Source organism: Protopterus annectens, chromosome 10.part0 (genome assembly GCF_019279795.1).
Source record: "Protopterus annectens isolate FY-2018-M chromosome 10.part0, PAN1.0, whole genome shotgun sequence".
NCBI classification, from domain to species: Eukaryota; Metazoa; Chordata; order Ceratodontiformes; family Protopteridae; genus Protopterus; species Protopterus annectens.
This window is the reverse complement of record NC_056744.1, coordinates 1670696408-1670717560: the sequence shown is the minus strand read 5'-3', so window position 1 is coordinate 1670717560 and position 21153 is coordinate 1670696408. Positions and strand designations below refer to the sequence as shown.

Below are 21153 nucleotides of genomic sequence, written 5' to 3'. Positions count from 1 at the left end.
TTGAACTCTCTCCTCATCTCCTAGCTTCTTCTCAGGTATCTGTCTCAATGCAAAAATTGGGTCAATTTTGCTGCATCCTGACCGGAATCTGAACTGCACATCTCCCATCTTACATTCTACTATTCTGCGTATCCATTTATAAATCACCCTCTCCAGAACTTTCATGCTGTGTGGTAGGCGTTTGATGCCTCTGTACTACCCACGGTTGTAGATGCCCCCATTGTTATTGTACACTGGCACGAGTATGCTTATTCTCCAATCCTCTGGGATACGCCTTTCTCTCTATACTGCTATTAGTATCCTCAGGAGCTATTTCTCCCCTATCGCACTTAGCATCTTTATCATGCCTGCTGTGACCTCATCTGAGCCTGCTGCTTTCCCTGACTTCATCTTCCTTGGTGCTGTTCTTACTTCTTCTAGGGTAGGCTCCTCTTCTTCTCTCACTGCAGGCTGTTTCTGGGGCAGTACAGCTTTTGTGGGGTTTTCTTCATTCAGAAGATGCTAGAAATACTCCTTCATCTGCCTTTGATGTCCTGTGGGGACTGGTAAGCAGGTTGTTGCTGGCATCCCTTATGAAGGGTGGCTGACTATCTTCTTTATCTTTCTGTCTTTGCCTTGCAACCTGATAGTTTCTTTGTGCCCTTTACTGAATCACTTTCCAGAAGTTGGTAGAGTGCCTCTGATGCCCTATTCTTTGCTATTGCAACTTCTTTCTTAGCTTCTTTGTAAGCCAGCCAATAATCCTTCATAGCCTGGTCAGTCTTTTCTGTCTCCCACTTCTTCCTGCCCTCCTTCTTTCTTTTAATGACTTCCTGTACTTCTGCATTTCACCACCAGCTTTCCTTATGTACCTTATTTCCATACCTGGCTCGGCCACATATCTTTTCTGTAGTCCTACCACATGCTGTTTTTAGGCAGTGCCATTCTTGCTCAACTCCACCTATTTCCTCCTCTTCTTGGGGTGCTAGAGCCCTGCGTAATTCCTTGAACCTTTCTGCTACAGTATCTCCAGTCACCTTCCAAGTCTTTAGCCTGATCTCTGTTGACTTGGAGCCTTCTCTGACCACTGCCTGCAGCTGATTGTAGCAACTACTGGTATATGTTGTGGGCTGACTGTTTCACTGGGGATGATTTTGCAATCATAGATTCTTCTCCAGTACCTTTTACTTAATAGGAGGAACTGTAATTGAGTTGCATGTTGGGTGCTCTTGTATGTAATTTTGTGACTGTCCCTCTTTCTGAATCATGTGTTGGCTGCTATCAAGCCATTTGCCAGACAGAAGTCTAGAATGGCTTCTCCTTTATTAATGTTGCCCACACCCATGTGGACCCGGGCAGTCCTCATATCCTGTTCGGTCTGTCTCGATATGTGCATTCAAGTTTCCCATTATCAACCCCAATTCATGTTGCCCTGCTTTATCTAATAGGTCCTGCAACTGGTGTCTGAATGCACTCTTTTCCTCACTTTCACAACCCTGCTGTGGAGCATATGCTGAGATTATGAATATTGCCCTATCATTACTCTGGAGTTTGATTGCCATGTGTCTGTCATTTAATTCTGATGATATTGCTCACTGCCTTCTGAAGCCTCTCTCTCACCACAATTCCTACACCATTTCTAGCCTGTCCCCCACCTGAGTAGAAGAGTCTGGATGCCAAGCCAAGTGGTTTTGCTGCAGTTCACTAACATCTCGTCTCTTGGATACATAGGATGTCCAGCCTCCTCTGTATCATCATGTCATCCACTTTCAAGTTCCTGTCAGTGAACCTACATTAAACGTAGCAATTCTCAGTTATTGTTGGTCTGGTTGGTTGGCTATACGCCCAGCTTTCACTCAACAGAGCTATCCCAGGTAACCCAAGCTGGGCAATTAGACACCGTTCAGCCAGTAGCTTATTGACCCAAGGCTGCTGGGCTTTATGGTGGGCACACACTGGCCAATAGGGGCACATATACCCTTCCCACGGTTAGCAAGCATCCCTGGCGTGGGTCAGAGTAGGCCGGGTCCTCAACCCAGTTATCACCGGTAACTACCCATGCCTGTTTTTGGTGACAGTACTCAACATGACCAAATCACCTAGAGCCATATTTTACACCATCGAGTGGCTAGCCCTGCCATGGCGTGCAGTCTGTGATATGTGTTCTCCTATCTTGAGGATACTATACACCACAGTAGATGGCCAAAGTGGTTGGTGCCCACAGCTCCATTCATTCATGAATTTGAGATGGAAACACTCAATACGTCTTTCAGACATGGGAGAAACTCAACAGAGACACAGGGAGAACGTGCAAACTCCAAACAGGCATTGGTTGGAGGTCAGGATTGAACCTTGTACCTTGTGCACCTTAACCATCAAGGCGTCTGGTCTCCTGTATTAGTACAACACAAAATAAAAGTTAAAAAAAAAAATAGATGTAAATTAGTGACACAGCTCTACACTGAATTTTTTTTGTTACTCTTTAGTGATGCAACAATACATAACAATTTTCAATCAATACTAAATCATCGGTTAGAAAAAAGTAAGTAGCTTTGCTGTCAGATTTGCAGACTGGAGAAATCTTGCTTGGAAAAGGTATGTTTCCCAGTTCTGACAGTGGTGTTTGGAGGTATGCAGACACTGTATCAGTACTGATTTGCTATAGTGCCATAGACTGTTCTAAGCTGAAATGCACCTACAATAAGGTTAAGATTACCATGAACAGAGAGAGTATGACCTACACTTGAGTGGGTTGCACTTTGGATGGTAGGAAGCAGTTACAGTTAAAATGCTTCAGTGTGGTAAGATGTTTCCTTAAGAAGTTTATAAAGGAACTTATATTTATTTTGTGATGAAGCAGGAGATTGTTCCATGCCTTGAAGAATTGTGAATGACCATGGTGGTTCTTACAGTGCTGGGTTGCATAGAGGTTTCAGGTTCTATGGAAGTGAAATGGGCATTTATCAGACTTTTGCAGGGTAGAATGGGATACCCTAAAGGCTGTGTAAATGTTTTTTTTTCCAAATTCAAACAAGTTATTAGTCATTTTGAGATGAGCAATGGTATGTTGTAAGGGAGTGGTTAGATATAAAAGAGGAGCTCCATGGTGAACCCCCATACGTTTACCAAAAGGGGAGGAGTTTAGGTTAGTAGATTAATGAACAGTAGAATATTGATAACAGCACTGAGCCTTGGTGTTGCTGGGAAGCTTTTTACACAATAAGGGAAGACAAATTTAACATTGAATTTGCGTATATCTGTGTTAATGTGGCAGTCAAATGTTTGTTGCGATGAAGCTGAACACCTAGTAGTTTGAAGGTGGAGATTATTTTCAGTTGGGTGTGATTATTATCTTAGTTTGTAGAGCCGTGGCAGTGGGGATTGAGATTTGGTGGCCAGAATAGTAGAGTTTCAAATCCAGTTTTGAACTTAGATGAATGCATCATGGTGTGCATTTTTATTATTGTACTGCTATTGAATGTAAAAAAAAGGATGTTATCTGCTTATTGTATGCCTTTAGTTGGATGACAGAATTTAACTATGTCTGTGACAGATGTAATACAAAGTAGCAGCCAAGGACAGAAGCTGTGGACACACCTAGTTGTACAGGCCAGAAGAGTAAAATCTGGGAATGTAATCTGAATGCATTCGGGGAAGTAGCTTTTGTAGCAGTTTAGGGTTAGGTAAATGTAGATATAAGGAGGTTATGACTGTACATGTTCAGGGCTTTTGTTAAGTCTATAACAACGGCACATGATTAGCTGTTGTCATTTAAGTTGTACTTTAACTTGATACAAGATGCTGTATTTAATACCATGGCCAGGGCAAATGCTGTGCTGACAGACTGAGAAGTATTGCTGTAGTAAGGTGTTTTAGTAATTGATGCTGTGTGCATGTTTTAATAATTTTTGAAACGGTTAAAGGACTGTAGTAGGTTGGTATTGATAAAACTTTGTTGAGGGGCCTCCTTTATGCAGTGGCTTTTTTCCATTAAACTCTTTAATGTACATTTCCAAAGGAAAATGAAAACAAAATAACAGGGTGTGTAAAACAAGAAGTGTAATTAAAATAGATTTATATTACTTTTCTTAGTTTGATACAAGTCCCATTGGCAGTAAATACAGGTACATTGTCAAGGCCATCCCTTAAACATGGATAACTCACTCAGGCACTGAATTAACTTTCTATTTCCTAGGTGTGAAACACTTTACCACTGAATCTAAACTGTTTGCTTCCATGCATCTTAAGGGAATATTTCTAATTTTGTCAAACAACATTGCAGTATGGGTAAAGTTGATACAGTCGGGGTAAATCTGAAATTTCTTTGTAGAGTTTTGGTTATCCATTTTATATGTATCTTTACAAAAACAAAAAATCTGAGGGCAGTTCTATCAGTGTGCATTAAAGCTGCATGATAACTTAAGCATCAAACAGAATATCACTTGGTAGAGCAATAAATTATGTATAAAAACTTGTACCGAACTGATGCTGTCCTGATACATTCATGAATATTACAAATGTTATTTAATGTTTACTTTCACTTGGATTTTAAAGCAATCTGTCATTTTATGTTACCAGGATAAGTAGAATTAAAATGCATCTTGTGAGACTATATTTGTATGTCACAGATGTTTTCTTTTAGCTAGACTGTCTTATCTTCCATTACCCTTGATAGCAGTTGAAAAGACTTGCTGTGTTTCATGAACCTTAGTAAGAATAATTTTTCATTTAAGGGAAATCCATAAGTACAAGTTAAGCTGCAGTGCAGAGCTATTTGTTTTACTTATTTTTCTTTATTCTTCTGTTTCACAGGAAGATGTTTTTAATTTGGAGAGATACATTAAACAACAATTTGCAGAATTGCACCAGTTTCTCCTAGACAAGGAACAACAACTCATCCAGCAGCTGAAGAATGACGAAGCAAATACTCTAAAATGGATGGAAGGAAGTCTTGAGTGCATTAAACAAGAGATCGTTACCTACCTTGTGACAGACTCCGATGGCAACTTGGAGGACAAGATTAAAGAAGAGGACAGCCTGAAAATAATGGAAGAAAATGTTAAATCTGTTGAAAATTATGCTGTGGCCATTAAGGGCGTTAGTCACAGCAACATGGAGATCAGACAACCGGAACCTGTTGGTTTGCTAACTGTAAGCATGCTTTTTATTTCTGCTTTTATTTTTTGTTTTAGAAAGTGGAATAATGTGACAGCTGAGATAAAAAAGCATTATTGATTTTTTTTTAATTATTTCTTGATTTTGTTGGCCAGTCAGAATCAATTCTGAATGGAGGTTTAAAGAGATAAGCTCCAGTATGTTAATACAGCATCATCATCATCAGCCCCTTTTCCCCATTTTTCTACACTGGGTCGGGGTATTGTGTTAACTGTCGCCAACTCTCTCATTTCAGTGCCACACTCCTGCCTTCTTCAACACTCATGCCTGACTGTTGCAGATCTTCTTTCACTCAATCCATCCACCTCTTTGCTGGACGTACTCGCATCCTATTACCTTCTTCCTGTCTGTCCCAAATCTTCCTCACCAGATTGTCTTCTGCTTTTCTACACATGTGCCCAAACCACCATATCCTGTTCTCTGTGTTCTTTTCTGCAATTGGAGCTATGTTGGCTTCTGCTTTTATGTCCTCATCTCTTGGTCTGTCCCACCGTGTGCATCCTACCACCTTGCTGAGGCACGTAATTTGCATCAAGTCTACCTTCTTCAACTGTTCTGCCTTTACTTCCCAAGTTTCTGTACCATACAGTAGTACTGGTCACACCACTGTCTTGTACACCCTACTTTTCAGATTCTTTGGCATTCTTCTGTCATAGACTACACCTGATACTCTATGCCAGTTGGCTGCAACCCCTCTGATACAAGCTTTGACCTCTTCATTCAGACTACCCTGAAGCTATTTACTTGTTCTACTATTTTCCCTTCTATCTCCGTTCTCAGCTTCTTCTGATTTCCCCAATTTGCTGTCATTACCACCGTCTTATCTGTGCTTAGTTTCATCCCATGTGCCTTCAGATTTGCATTGCATTCTCCTATCCTTTGCTGAAGTTCAAGCTCAGAGTCTGCCTGAACTGCCACATCATCTGCATACAGCAGCTTTGTTAATCTGTCCCCTTCAACCGGTTTGCTAATGGAGTCCATCACCAGTATGAACAGTAGTGGGCTCGGAGCAGAAATTTGGTGTACACTCACTCCCACTGGGAAACCTCTCTGTGAGGAAGAACACTGTACGTACTTGAGTCTTTGGGTCCTTGTACATAGCCTGCACTAATTCTACCAATGTTTCTGGGACTTCAAACCACCACAGTACTGCCCAGATCAGCTTTCTTGGGACCTTGTCATATACGTCTCCAAGTCTAGGAATGCCCAGTTGGACTCTCTCCTCATCTGTAGTTCTTCTCAAGTATCTGTCTCAATTCTTCTCAAGTATCTGTCTCAATGCAAACATTGGGTCAAGTGTGCTGTATTCTGAATGGAATCTGAACTGCTCATCTCCCATCTTACATTCTACTACTCTGCGTATCCATTTATAAATCACCCTCTCCAGAACTTTCATGCAGTATGGTAGGAGTGATGCCTCTGTACTACCCACAGTTGTAGATGCCGCCATTGTTCTTGTACACTGGCATGAGTATGCTTATTCTCCAATCATCTGGGATATGCCTTTCTCTCCATACTGCTGTTTGTACCCTCAGGAGCCATTTCTCCCCTATCACACTTAGCATCTTTATCATATCTGCTGTGACCTCATCTGAGCCTGCTCCTTTCCCTGACTTCATCTTCCTTGGTGCTGTTCTTACTTCTTACTTCTTCTAGGGGGGCTCCTCCTCTTCTCTCGTCGTAGGCTGTTTCTGGGGCAGTACAGCTTCTGTGGGGTTTTCTTCATTCAGAAGCTGCTAGAAACACTCCTTCCATCTGCCTTTGATGTCCTGTGAACTGGTGAGCAGGTTGTTGCGAGCATCCCTTCTGAAGGGTGGCTGACTATCTTCTTTATCTTTCTGGCTTTGCCTTGCAACCTGATATAGTTTCTTTGTGCCCCGTACAGAGTCACTTTCCAGAGGTTGGTAGAGTGCCTCTGATGCCCTATTCTTTGCTATTACAACTTCTTTCTTAGCTTCTTTGTAAGCCAACCAATAGTCCTTCCTAGCCTGGTCAATCATTTCTGCCTCCCACTTCTTCCTGCCCTCCTAACACATGCTGTTTTTAGGTGCTGCCATTCTTGTTTAACTCCACCTATTTCCTCCTCTTCTTGGGGTGCTAGAGCCCTGAGTAATTCCTTGAACCTTTCTGTCATTTTACTTTGCCAGGATAAGTAGAATTAAAATGCATCTTGGGAGACAATTTGTATGTCACATATATTTTTATTAGCTAGAATGTCTTATCTTCCATTACCCTTGTTAGCAGTTGAAAAGACTTCCTGTGTTTTACGAACCAAAGTAAGAATAAGCTCCCCTCTAGGAGTATCACACTCAGAGTTCAGCCAAAATTATTTGGGGAAGCTGTGGAATGATACATCTAAGTGTAGAGAAAAGGAGTTAATTGTATGTTTCCATTGAATGTTTACATGTATTTAATCATCATCTTCTTTTGGCTGTTCCCGTTAGGGGTTGCCACAGTGGATCACCTGTTTCCATTTCTTCCTGTCCTCTGCATCTTGCTCTGTCACACCACCCACCTGCATGTCCTCTCTGACCACATCCATAAACCTTATCTTAGGCCTTCTCTTTTCCTGTTATCTGGTAGCTTTATCCTTAGCATCTTTTTCCCAATATACTCAGCATCCCTCCTCAGCACATGTCCAAACAAATGTAATCTTGCCTCTCTGGCTTTGTCTCCAAACCTTCCAACCTGGGATGACCCTCTAATATACTTATTCCTAATCCTGTCCAACCTCGTCACATCCAGTGCAAATCTTAACGTCTTTAACTCTGCCACATCCAGCTCAAACCCCTGCCTTTTTGTCATTGCCACCGTCTCCAACCCATATAACATAGCTGGTCTCACTACCCTGTTGTAGACCTTCCCTTTGACTCTTACAGGTACTCGTCTGTCACAAATCACTCCTGACACTCTTCTCTACCCACTCCATCCTGCCTGTACTCTCTTCTTCACCTCTCTTCCACACTCACCGTTACTCTGAACTATTGACCCTAAGTATTTAAACTCATCCACCTTTGCCATCTCTACTTCTTGCATCCTCACCATTCTTCTATCCTCCCTCTCATTCACACACATATATTCTGTCTTAGTCCTGCTGACCTTCATTCCTCTTCTCTCTAGAGCATATCTCCATCTCTCCAGGGTCTTCTCCACCTGTTCCCTACTCTCACTACAGATCACAATGTCAACTGAAAACTTCATAGTCCACGGGGACTCATGTCTGATCTCATCTGTCAACCTGTCCATCACCACTGCAAATAAGAAAGGGCTCTGGGCTAATCCTTGATTTAACCCAACCTCCACCTTAAACGCATCCGTCACTCTCACCGCAGACCTCACCGCTGTCACACTACCCTCGTACATATCTTGCACCACTCTTACATACTTCTCTGACACTTTTGACTTCCTCATACAATACCACAACTCCTCTCTAGGCACCCTGTCATATGCTTTCTCTAAGTCTACAAAAACACAATGCAACTCCTTCTGACATTCTCTCTACTTCTCCATCAACACTCTCAGAGCAAACATTGCATCTATAGTGCTCTTTCCCGGCATGAAACCATACTGCTGATCACTAATCATCACCTCCCTTCTTAACCTAGCTTCCACTACTCTTTCTCATAACTTCATGCTATGACTGATCAATTTAATCCCTCTGTAGTTACTACAGCTCTGCACATCACCCTTATTCTTAAAAATACGTACCAAAACACTTTTTCTCCATTCCTCAGGCATCCTCTCACTTTCTAAGATTTCATTAAACAATCTGGTTAAACACTCCACTGCCATTTCACCTAAACACCTCCATGCTTCCACAGGTATGTCATCTGGGCCAACAGCCTTTCCATTCTTCATTCTCTTGATAGCTATCCTTACTTCCTCCTTGCTAATCCATTGTACTTCATGATTCACTATCCTACATCATCCAACCTTCTGTCCCTCTCATCAACCCCTCAAAGTACTCTTTCCATCTCCTTAACACACTCTCCTCACTTGTGAGTATGTTTCCCTCATTATCCTTTATCACCTTTACCTGCTGCACATCTTTCCTAGCTCGGTCCCTCTGTCTAGCCAATCGGTACAGGTCCTTTTCTCCCTCCTTAGTGTCCAACCTTTCATACAACTCTTCATATGCCTTATCCTTAGCCTTTGCCACCTCTCTCTTTGCCATGCACATCCTCTCCTTATACTTCTGTCTACTTTCTTCATCTCTCTGACAATCCCACTTCTTCTTTGCCAACCTCTTTCTCTGTATACTCTCCTGTACTTCCTCATTCCACCACCATGTCTCCTTGTCATCCTTCCTCTGTCCAGATGTGATACCAAGCACCTTTCTAGCCGTCTCCCTTACTAGCTCTGCTGTAGTTACCCAGCTATTTGGTAACTCTTCACTGCCACCCAGTGCCTGTCTTAACTCATCCCTGAACTCCACCTCACAATTACCCTTTTTCAATTTCCACCGTTTGATCCTTGGTGCTGCCCTCACACTCTTACTCCTCTTCTTGATCACCAATATCATCCTACAAACCACCATCTTATGCTGCCTAACTACGCTTTCTCTGGTCACCACTTTACAGTCTCCAATCTCCTTCAGACTGGCCCTCCTACATAATAAATAATCCACCTGTGTGCATCTTCCTCCACTCTTGTATGTCACCCTATGCTCCTCCCTCTTGTTAAAATACGTATTCACCACAGCCACATCCATCCTTTTCACAAAATCCACTACCATCTGACCTTTTGCATTCCTTTGTTTAACACCATATCTACCCATCACGTCCTCATCCCCTCTGTTCCCTTCACCAACATTATCTAATAAAGGTAAAATTGACTTGATATATGAAAAGTAATACTGAATTAAGTTACATTTTTGATCTTTAAAGTAGTAACCAGATAATCTGTGTTGAAGTAATATTTGTACTAACTTTATATATTGGTTTAACTAGATATTGATAGTTCTTCAGTATTTATGAATGCTACAAATTTGTAGCTTTCAGTATCTAGCATGGATAAAACCTCCCTGGGTGAAGGGGGAATTTGACATTGCCCATGGAATCCTTGGGTAACTGCCTCCTTTTAGAAATTCACGAATAATGAATTTTATTTGATTATGCCATATATTGAGGAGGTGTTACATTTTGTAGTCAGAAAATGATCAAGGGCAGTATAATCATCTAAACTATATTAACTTCTCCCAGTAATGAATGCTTCTCCCAATTAATAATGCAAACCTCTCCTAATTAATATGTTTTTATTTTCATTTTTCTCAAGCAGTGTATTCAAAGAATCTAAAAAAATCTAGTGGTTATATAGAAGAGTATATTATACATAAAAACTTAAGTATGAAGTACTGGAATGGCTTTTCTATTATTACAGGTCACTTGTAGATATGCAACCTGATTTGTCATAGATAATTATATATCCAACTATGCTGAATACATAAAAAAGCTGCTCTTTTTTAGTATCACACTCCTTGTAATTACTTTATCGTCATCATTAATCCATGTCTCTGATTACTGTATATATTTCTGAGACTGTATTTCCTATAATAAAGAGTTGGCAACAAATGCAGTTGTTGCTGAAAATAGGCATACTTGAACACCTGTCATGATTTTAAACCTCTCCGAGAGAGTGTTCTTTATTGTAATATGAACATGTTTCACCACAAAAATTTTGGATTGCAGCTATTGAGGAGTGGATCAAGGAGTAATGCTCCAAAAACTAGCACATGAAGCTCCTCTATAAGTGATGAAAGGCATTATATGCATCAGGTTTAGTTACGTCAATATTGCTGTAATTATTTAGTCTGTGTTCTGTATAATGAATTGCAGCATACAGATATTTATTAGCATCATCTGTTGGTCTCACTAGGCCTTACCCAAATTGTGCAAGAATTGTCAATATATGTTATAGCTGTTAATGCATTTTAGATTGATAGTTTTGCAGACTGAAAGCCTAGTATTTACCTGTTTCAACGTTAACCAATGACCAGCGGTTAGAATCGAGCTCTGTACATTATGTCTGTGAGGGACCTTAACCATTAGGTCAAGACTCCCCCCTCTTCCTATTAGTCTTCACTATTATTTGATACAGTCAGTGTTAAGTATTGATATAGAATGGGAATATACTGGTTTCATTCCATCTTTATCACTTGCACAGGCCAATATTACCTTATCCAGAGCCATTATTTCTAGCATTTGTCTCTGCATTAGTTAAATATTGCATTAATTGATACAAGTAAAGAACAATTTAGGCAATAAATGCTAAATATAATTTAGCAGTAAAGCTGGCCTTTCAAAAGTCACACCTAACCTAGCATTTCAGTCACCCCATAGTAAGACTATAAACCTTCAGCAATACTATTTAAACAACTTTGGTCTTCTTGAAACAGCCATATTCTAATATTAAAGGCATCAATATGGTTTGGTAATAATAAACATTAACAGTCGCAAGTTTTTTTTTAAATGATTATTGATAATCCAGCTGATTTATCAGTACCAAAGTTATTGGATAATAACTTTGGGCACAGGCATTTAGCAACTGCCTCAATTCTTTCCATCATTTAAGTCACCCAGCAGCATTCTAGGGAAGAATTGAAGTAAGAGTTGTGGAAGACAAAAAAGGAAAATTAAAGATGAGTAAATTTTGTTGTAATGTATGAATAAAGTGGACACTGAGCAGTGTAGGTGAAGTGAGTTTGTATGGTGTATTTGCACTAATTTCAGGACTTGCTGAACTTCAAGTTTCTTACTGCTGGTTCATTAGAATGACATCTGCTTTTAAGAAAGTCATAATTTTTTCAAATGCTAAAGAACAGATTAGACATGGTTATAAGAATTGTGGGCTAAATTCTAACATCGTATCAGAGAATTTCCTTTTCTTCCAAGGAAAGGAGACCTAACAAAAACAGATGCTCAAATTTGATACATGCAGAGAGAGCCGGAAAGAGAGAGGAGTTGTGAGAAATCTCTCCTGGATAACAAAGAGAAGATATGACAAGAAAGACCACCAAGGGAGCAAAACTTATTTCTGACTGTTCACTGCTGGTTTTCTTCCTTTTTTCTTCAGTACCCTATTGGCTTTTATGACTTTGTAGGAAAATCATTTCCTTTTGCATTCTGCTTGTGGCTGAAATTAACTATATTCTTGTTTTTGTTTTGTTTTGTTTTTTCCCCCCAGTACATCTTTCAGTCTGAAAATGAATATTTTATGAATTTTTGGATCTGTGGAAATTTTAGTGTGATATATTGTAGTTTTGTGGATGAATTAGGTGCCTTTTTTAGAATGTCAAAGGTAATTTGGCATCCACATATTGACATTTCTTCTTTTCTTTTTTTTTTTTGATTATATTACCTTGTTAGGTCCAGAGATTAGACTTCTAATTTATTGCTATTATAATTTTGTCAGTTCTTTATCATTGCCATCTGTATATAATTGTTTTGCCCTATGCACTGAAGGAGTGTGTGTGTGTGTGTGTGTGTGTGTGTGTGTGTGTGTGTGTGTGTGTGTGTGTGTGTGTGTGTGTGTGTGTGTGTGCATTGAGCAAGCTATACTTAACTACACAAATAGGTATGTGGTGCAACAAAAATTGCTACATGCGATATGTTAGAATAGTAGGATGTTTGATGAAGTTGGAATGTATGTAGTAAATTTGTATGAAAATGACCATAAAATTGACTTTCTGGTGAGGTTCTTTGAATATGTTATATTGAAATATATCGGAAATAAAGAGACATGTGAAAAACAAAAACTTGAGAAGATATTAAACAGTTTTTAATTCTACAAATGATCTCCAAGGGTGGCCTAATGGTTAAGATGTTTTCCTTACAAACACGAGGTGCAGGGTTTGAGTCTCACAAGGGATAATTGCCGAGGCTTAAAATGGCTCGCAAGAGCAGTGAGCGTAGTACTAATCTATGAACCTAATCTAAACCTGGATTTTGATATAAATGAGATTATTAAAGGGTATGAAGTGTATGAGGTTAAGGCAAAAATAAAACGTGTTAGAATCAATGGCAGCTTTATGACTTTTTTGTTAAAAAGCTGAAGGAGTTGAATCAGAACTTAAGGATAGTGACAGAGAACAAAAGAAGGAAGCTTTACTTGATTAATACAGGTCTTTATTATAAGAAAACTGTAAATATATGAGAAAATAAACTATTTTAATAAGTCTTCAAAGAGAAATTCAGTATGTGGCAGAGGAAATTGTAATTCAAGAACAGCCAAATGTAATACATTTATGGATTATTTAGAAAAGAAAGAAAGACAGTGGCAAGATATGTTTATAAATCCAGAATGTGGAAAATTATCAAAACTTGCAGGAAATTTAATATACAAATTAATCTTGATGGAGAAATAAAGGAAATGGGAAATACAGATTTACTCTGTTTTATTATAAATGTGTAATAGACTGCATCATAACAGGTTTGAAGTTATTTAATTAGATTATATGTGGAATGAGGAACTGAAAGTGGTAATTTACCTTGGATTTGGCATAATGGTGACACCAGGTGCAGGGTTTGATTCTTACATGCGGCAATTGGCTAGGCTTTAAATGGCCCGCAAGGGTAGTTAGCCTAGTAGTAATCTATAAATCTAAATCTATAAATTCTATAGTGAATCCATGCCATACTTAGATTCTATAAAACCTGTTTATCTGGATGTAGATATTATGGAAAAGTAACAGTTAAAATGAATAGGAAAGTACCAGAAACAGCAGTTAATTATAACATGATTTCATTAAAACTGTTTGATAAAGAATGTAAAGAAAAGAATGTAAGATGTTTAATGAGAAATTGAATACAATTTTGAAAAGTTAATGATGTTGTATTATTTAGACAAGTAAAGAAAGAATATAAAGAGGTTGAGAGAAAAAATTAAGAAATTTGAGTTATTTTCAATAGCTGTAAGGAAAATTGTGCCGAACATACTGGATGCTAATGTCTGTTGGTATGAGTAAAAATGTTTACTAGAATGTAAAGAAATATGGTGTAACTGTAGATTACAAATACAGGGAAAAAAGAGAGGGGAAATATATTATATATTGCAAACAGTGGAAACCTAGAACTGGTCAGTAAATTCAGTAATAAAGAGTCTGGGGAAATTATATTAAGGCTGAAAGATAAAGCCCAAGGCAGGACAAGATTTATAATGATTCTTATAAGCAATCAACAGGAAAATGGGACATTATGATACTAGAAAATTATGAGACAGATATAAAACTGGGTCTCACTTCATGGAAATAAAGCAAACTTGTTCCCAGCCATAAAAATGGGATTAAATCAGATCTGAATAAATACCACTTCATAGTTTTTCCCCCACTATTATGCGAAAACTAAAATAAATGAATAAAGTAGGCTTTCTTAAATATCAACTTATATATATTATTCAAAAAACAGCAGCTCAATGTTATGCATTAAATCACAGCTTTTATGGATCTAGAAGTAACTTTTGATAAAGTAAATAGAAAGGTATTAATGGGAAAATGAAAAAGCGAATGCAGCTAAAGAAAAAAACTATCACTGATTAGAGAGTTTTATGAAAGATGTACCTACTGAGTAAAAATCTCTAAAACAGGACAACTTTCTAAATGACTAGAGATCAAAAATGGAGTAAGGTAAGGATGCCTGCTGGCACCATTTATTAAATCTATCCATAGAGATAAATATGTTGAAATGCTGTTGTAATGAAAAGGTAGGCATTCTAAACATTAATGGAAGTGCATGCCCAATAATCTGATATGCAGATAACATCATTACATTGGCCCTTACAATCATAGGTTCATAGGTTCATAGGTTTATACTAGGCTATCTGCCCTAAGGCATTTATAAGCCTAGCCCAAATTATTGTGGCTTACGCCACCCCTTATATGAAAAAATACTGTGCCCATTAGTTTGTTGTGCCTCTGTCCAGCAGTGACCCAGAGATGATTCCCGGGGTAAACCTACGATCTCCCATCCACAGGTCTAGATTTCTCTTGAACAGAGTCAGCGAGGTGCTCTGCCTCACATGGACCGGGATTTTATTCCACAGCATAGGGAGTCTCTGAGTGATAAATCTATCCCTCCAGCACGTCCTATTTATATCCGTGCTAAGGTTTAAGTCGCTTGCTCTAGTGGTTTTGGTGGATTTGGATTTTTGAGGTGGAGCATGTCCATTAATTCGGGTTGGACATGGCCTTGTATGTCAGGCACATGTCACCTCTGAGCAGACGGTATGCGACTGAATAGAGCTGGAGTTTCTTCAATCTGGCAGCATATGACAGATTTTGGAGTCCCTTTATCCTTTTGGTGAGGAACTTTTGGGGTCTCTCCAATTGCTGCAGATGTCGGGTGAGATACATCCCGAATGGGGCATTGTACTCGATCATTGGTCTGATAAGTGAAGAGTACAGGGAACAATGACCTCACTAGATCTGGATGTGAATCCCTTCATGATCAGGTGGGCAATGTAGAAGGTCTTTCTAACCACTTTAGCAATGTGAGTGTCAAAGAAAGGCCACTGTCAACCTGGGTCCCCAGGTCCCTGATAACCTCTTCTGTGCTTAGTGGATTGCCACCTATATGGTAGCTTGGGGTTACCTTGTTTTTCCCGAAGGGTATGACTATACATTTTTTGGCGTTTAACTTCAGGCCATGGCTCTGGCACCAGCTATCTGTTTCCGTGAGTCCCTTCTGAAGGATATCAGTGTCCGATGCACTTTCCACTATGGCACCCAGTTTGCAGTCATCTGCAAACTTTGTCAGCCAAAGTCCTCCCATGTTGGCCTGTACTTCTGAGAAGTAGATGCCAAACAATAGGGGGCCAAGCACCGAGCCCTGTGGGACACCACTTGTGACCGGCTTGGAGTCTGACACAGCGCCAGCAACTCTAACCCTGTGGGTTCTGTCCTTAAGCCAGTTTGCAACCCATCTTGTGACATATGGGTTTACATTTAAGCTGGTAAGTTTTTCTACAATACCCGAGTGGGGTATTGTGTCGAAAGCCTTTGCAAGGTCAAGGTAGGCTGTATGGACTGCCTTTGCCTCATCAATGGCCTTGGTGACTATTTCGAAGAAGTCGACCAAGTTCAAAAGGCATGATCTTCCCTTGACAAAGCCAAACTGGGTCGGGTCCAATGTCTGCAAGTCCCCTATATCTTTGTTTATGAGCTCCATTATGATCCTCTCCATAGCTTTGCAGACTAGACTTGTTAAGCTTATGGGGCGGTAATTACCAGGGTCCGTTGAGGCGCCACCTTTGTGGAGTGGGACCACAGTTGCCGTACGCCACTCCTTGGGCACGTATCCTGTGGTAAGGCTGAGATTAAACAGCTGCCTTATGTGCGGGTTTAATTCCTCATTTAGCTCGTAGCACACAGCCGGGGACACCATCCGGTCCCATTGATGCTGTGTTTTTAGCTTTAGAGAGAGCAGCTTTCACCTGCGCATTTGAGATGTCCGGGAGGCTACACTCGGCTGGGATAGTTATCTCTCCTTTAGGGGAGAGGGGTGAAGTTTGCACTGAACCTGTCTGCCAGTATGTTGGCAATGTCTGTGGGTTCAGTGATTTTTGTATCATTTTGGACTAATTCTGAGCATATCTGTGAGTTTCCACCCAGGTTCCTAACATAGCTGAAAAAGGCCTTATGATTGTCCTTTGAATCCATGGCAATTTTTCTCTCAAAATTGGCCTTAGTTGATTTTATGAGTGCTCGTAATTTTTTACTAATAATGATCAGGGGTGACTTCCCTTTTATGGATTTTGTTCTATCATGTAATAGCTTTCTCCTCTTATTGTAAAGTTTGTTAATGGCTGGGGTCCGCCAAATCAGAAGACTACAAAGTCAATTTGATAGAATGGAGGAAGATCTAAGGGTGATTATTTAACAGTAAATACACAGAAATATTTCTAATTTCTAATGATAACATGCAATGTTCCATTTATGTAGAAGGATGAGATAGAGTTAGGAGTATAGGGAATAATTGCTGAAACTGGCAAATGAAATTTGCATATTGATTTTCTACAACAGAAAATCAAAAGTTGTATAATTTATATAGATTTATATAAGAAATTAGGAGATAAAATTATTAAACCAGTATTTTGTAATAACAAGTAATATTTATTGTATAATATAAATTAGATCTGAAGCATGAAGTACGGGGGATAAAAGGTAATCTAATGAAAAACCTCTATCTGTTAATCGGATACCTTTTTATCTTAACACGGTCCTTCTCAGAGACTTGTATCCAAAAGAAATTTGGAAGATGGGTTGAGAAGGACATTGTAGGATTGACAGTTTTGACCAAGTGGATAAGGATTATAAAATGTCCTGTGCAAGATTTGATGTTATAAACCTTGCAAGAGAAATAAAAATGGAAACTTCACAGTGGGTATAATTCAGAAAGTAATAGTTTATTGAATATTGGCAAAATGCAGACTTCATGTCTGATAAAAAAGAATTGGAAACGGATGTTCAAATAAGTTAGTCTTATACCCCATACTTAAGAAAGATAATTATAACAGAAAGGAAAATAGATATTCTGTTTATTTTTACAAGAAAAGTTCTTCATTTAAAAAAATGATACTAAATATTTAAATGTAACAGATAACAGAAACATTTTAAAGATGTATTTAAAATATAAATTTGAGTTATTTGAAAATGTTTTAGATGAAAGATATAACCTAGAAAACCAACTTCACCCTTGTAAATATGACATAGTACATGCACTAAATTTTCTTTTACCCTGCTTATGTGACATATGACATGAAAGAGAGAGCTCTAATAAAAATTCAGTTTGTTTACTTATGTCTGATAAAAAAGAATTGGAAACGGATGTTCAAATAAGTTAGTCATATACCCCATACTTAAGAAAGATAATTATAACAGAAAGGAAAATAGATATTCTGTTTATTTTTACAAGAAAAGTTCTTCATTTAAAAAAATGATACTAAATATTTAAATGTAACAGATAACCGAAACATTTTAAAGATGTATTTAAAATATAAATTTGAGTTATTTGAAAATGTTTTAGATGAAAGATATAACCTAGAAAACCAACTTCACCCTTGTAAATATGACGTAGTACATGCACTAAATTTTCTTTTACTCTGCTTATGTGACATATGACATGAAAGAGAGAGCTCTAATAAAAATTCAGTTTGTTTACTTCTGTTTCACTATCTCAGTTTTTTTCAAGATCTGTTTTGAAGTTACACGGGTATAAAAATGGCAAGTTGATAAAATCCACCAGGTGATAAAAATGCAACTCTTATTATTGCACACAACTCCTCATAGAAATCACAGTAAGTGAATGGTTAAGGAAAGGTGAATTGAATCCAAAAGAAGAAAGGTTAATAATGATGGACCGGTATAGTAAACTACAGACATGTTTGTTAACAAAACCCATTAAACATGTGGAAGAAACAGACAAACCATTAAACATGTGGAAGAAACAGACAAATGCAGGTTCTCTTTAAAAAAAAAAAATGGGATACACTCATGGCAGAGGGCCTGTATACTGAAATGCACAATAATATATGCTAGAAAAACAGATGTAGAAGTCCAGGAAAAAAAGACAAAAGTAGCATTGATCTTTGAAATTGTTACACTCATTGATTACAGTGTCTTGTTTACAGAGAGACAGAGTCATAAAATACTAGGGTTAACAGGCAGAGAAAAGAGAAGTGTGGAAGAAAGATACCCAGACAGTTCCAGCATTAGTAGTAGTTTTAGTAGTTTTAGTAAGAGCAACAAGTCTAATGAAAATGATTTCCAAAGAATGTAACTCTGAATGAATTAAAGATTGAGTCAACTCTGGGCAGATTGTTGGGGCTGTGAAGATCACTTTTGCTAGCATCAAAGACTGAAACATTATTATTTCATGAACTTTAGTTATACCCTGACTTGGAATTGGGGTTTGTTCCCGTCATGGTATTGGAAATTTAAAAGACTTTCCCTGGGATTCATTAAACTCTGTGTAGGCCTCATGCAGAGCATACACAGAGTTTACATGTTTGCACGATGGTGCATGGCAGTGCTCAATACATATTAATTTGGTGAGCCGCATCCAAGCTACATTTCATTGCCTGAAACACTGCTGCTGGCCGGAAACACCCTAAGCAAACACCGATAGCAATTCCATGTAAAGGAGAGCATCTGCCATATGCAGATTTAAGTAGAATACCATAGTGATCACCAGGGCTTTACGCATAGTGAAACCTTATCAGCGAATGCAGATAGCAATTCCATGTAAGGAAGAGCACCTATGGTGTGCTGATCTGCGCCCAATGCCATAATGATCATCAGTGGGTTTTACAGCCATCACCGTGTTAGTGCAAGACATCTGCACAGAGGCCAACTTAATGAGAGGACAAATAACCAGTCATAGGGACGTATACGGCATAGACATCACATAGAAATGTGTTAGAATGTAACACTCACAACTTCTTAGAGTGGCAAATATGGACAAAGCCTTAATAAGGGGGAAGATAAAGGGCCAGAAGTAGGGACAACTTTTAATTATTGCACTGACAAACTTAAGAAGTTGATAGAATATGTAGGCTGTACATTAGCATGAACTTTCTGAAGAACATGAAGTTTGAAACTCAAATGCCAATCATCAGTTTTTCACTATATTCTGCAATGATACGCCAATGATTTGCCAGGGAAAAATGTTGTGAGGAAAAGATCACAAATGGATAAAACAACGTTCTGCACAGATCAGGACAGTTGAGAGGTATGCACTCAAATGTATATAAATTTGTTAAGGAAAACATTTGGACATCCTGGGAATATCTGCACAGTTGAGAGGTATGAATGTGAAGTCTGTGGTTCAAATACAGTAAAGGCAGAGTACCTACAGTGTAGAGAATTGTGATATCCCATTCCTGGCATTCTGTACTGAAGCCATGTTAATGATATGTAACAGGACCCAGGGTGTGTGTGTGTGTGTGTGTGTGTGTGTGTGTGTGTATTGAATAGGAACACACAGATTAACTGTAGGAGTGAACACAGGGAAAGAGTACAGGTGAAACTCCTACATTTACAGCAGAGAAGGGCATGTCAATGGAAGATGGTTGTAGCAGCACAAGGTGACATAATAATGGGGAGGACGTCTGTGTGAGATAAGCATCCTTACATGAATAATGCAGAGGACATCAGTCAGGGAAATGACATGCAATTAGGGTAGGGTGCATATTGGGAAGCTGTGAAAAATTATATACCTGGATATTAGTGAACTTTAAGCAGAGGTCTCCAGCAAGGTGGCCACAGGTAAAGGATCATGGCAAACTTTACAAGAACCAACCACAATCATGGACAATATCAGAGTAATACCACCAATAATCCCACGGCACTGATGTAACATATGTAATGTGGAATAACAGCTGAGCCCACACACACACACACACACACACACACACACACACAAACTTGACAACTATTATCATACATCCACACTCTGAGGGTAACCGTGCACAATGTCCTCATGTTGTATTGTCTGTAGGAGGCATTAGGAGGGTCACTGCCATACCTGTATGTGACAGTTAGGAGGTATTAGGAGGGACACTGCTATACCTGTATGTGACAGTATGGTTGATATGAGCTACTTGCCTTGTGTGTATGTTGTATATCTATAGTACCATCCCCACTGCCACAAATGATGTATATGCCATTAATTCATTACATCCGAGTGCACCTCCAGGTGTTTTTGCAGTTACCTGCTACTGCATCTCTAGGCATCAAATATTGCTTGTTCATGTTTGCATTAATAATTCCAAAACCATGCTACATATAAGGTATCAGAATATTTTATATTGAAGCATACACAATGGCAAACACAACTGTAATTAATATTTGACCTCTGTCAGTGTGCATTTGTTAAGACTTTTAATAAGATCATTTCATTTTTTAATGCCTTGAGCCACACCCATTGTGAGTTAAAGGTACACAGTCAAATTAGCTGTACTGGAGGGAATGAGTTAATGTTATCGAAGGCCTATGTATGCAGTGTGTGC

The 21153-nt window shown here is 38.9% G+C and overlaps 1 protein-coding gene across 1 annotated transcript in view; it reads left to right on the top strand.

Moving 5' to 3' along the window:
- Positions 1 to 21153, top strand: part of LOC122814410 (neurotrophin receptor-interacting factor 2-like) — a 739001-nt gene that overhangs the window by 17573 nt on the left and 700275 nt on the right. The window contains exon 4 of the mRNA XM_044086992.1: positions 4792 to 5130. Within this exon, the coding sequence (XP_043942927.1) occupies positions 4792 to 5130 (339 nt within the window). The remainder of the gene's footprint in view (positions 1 to 4791; positions 5131 to 21153) is intronic.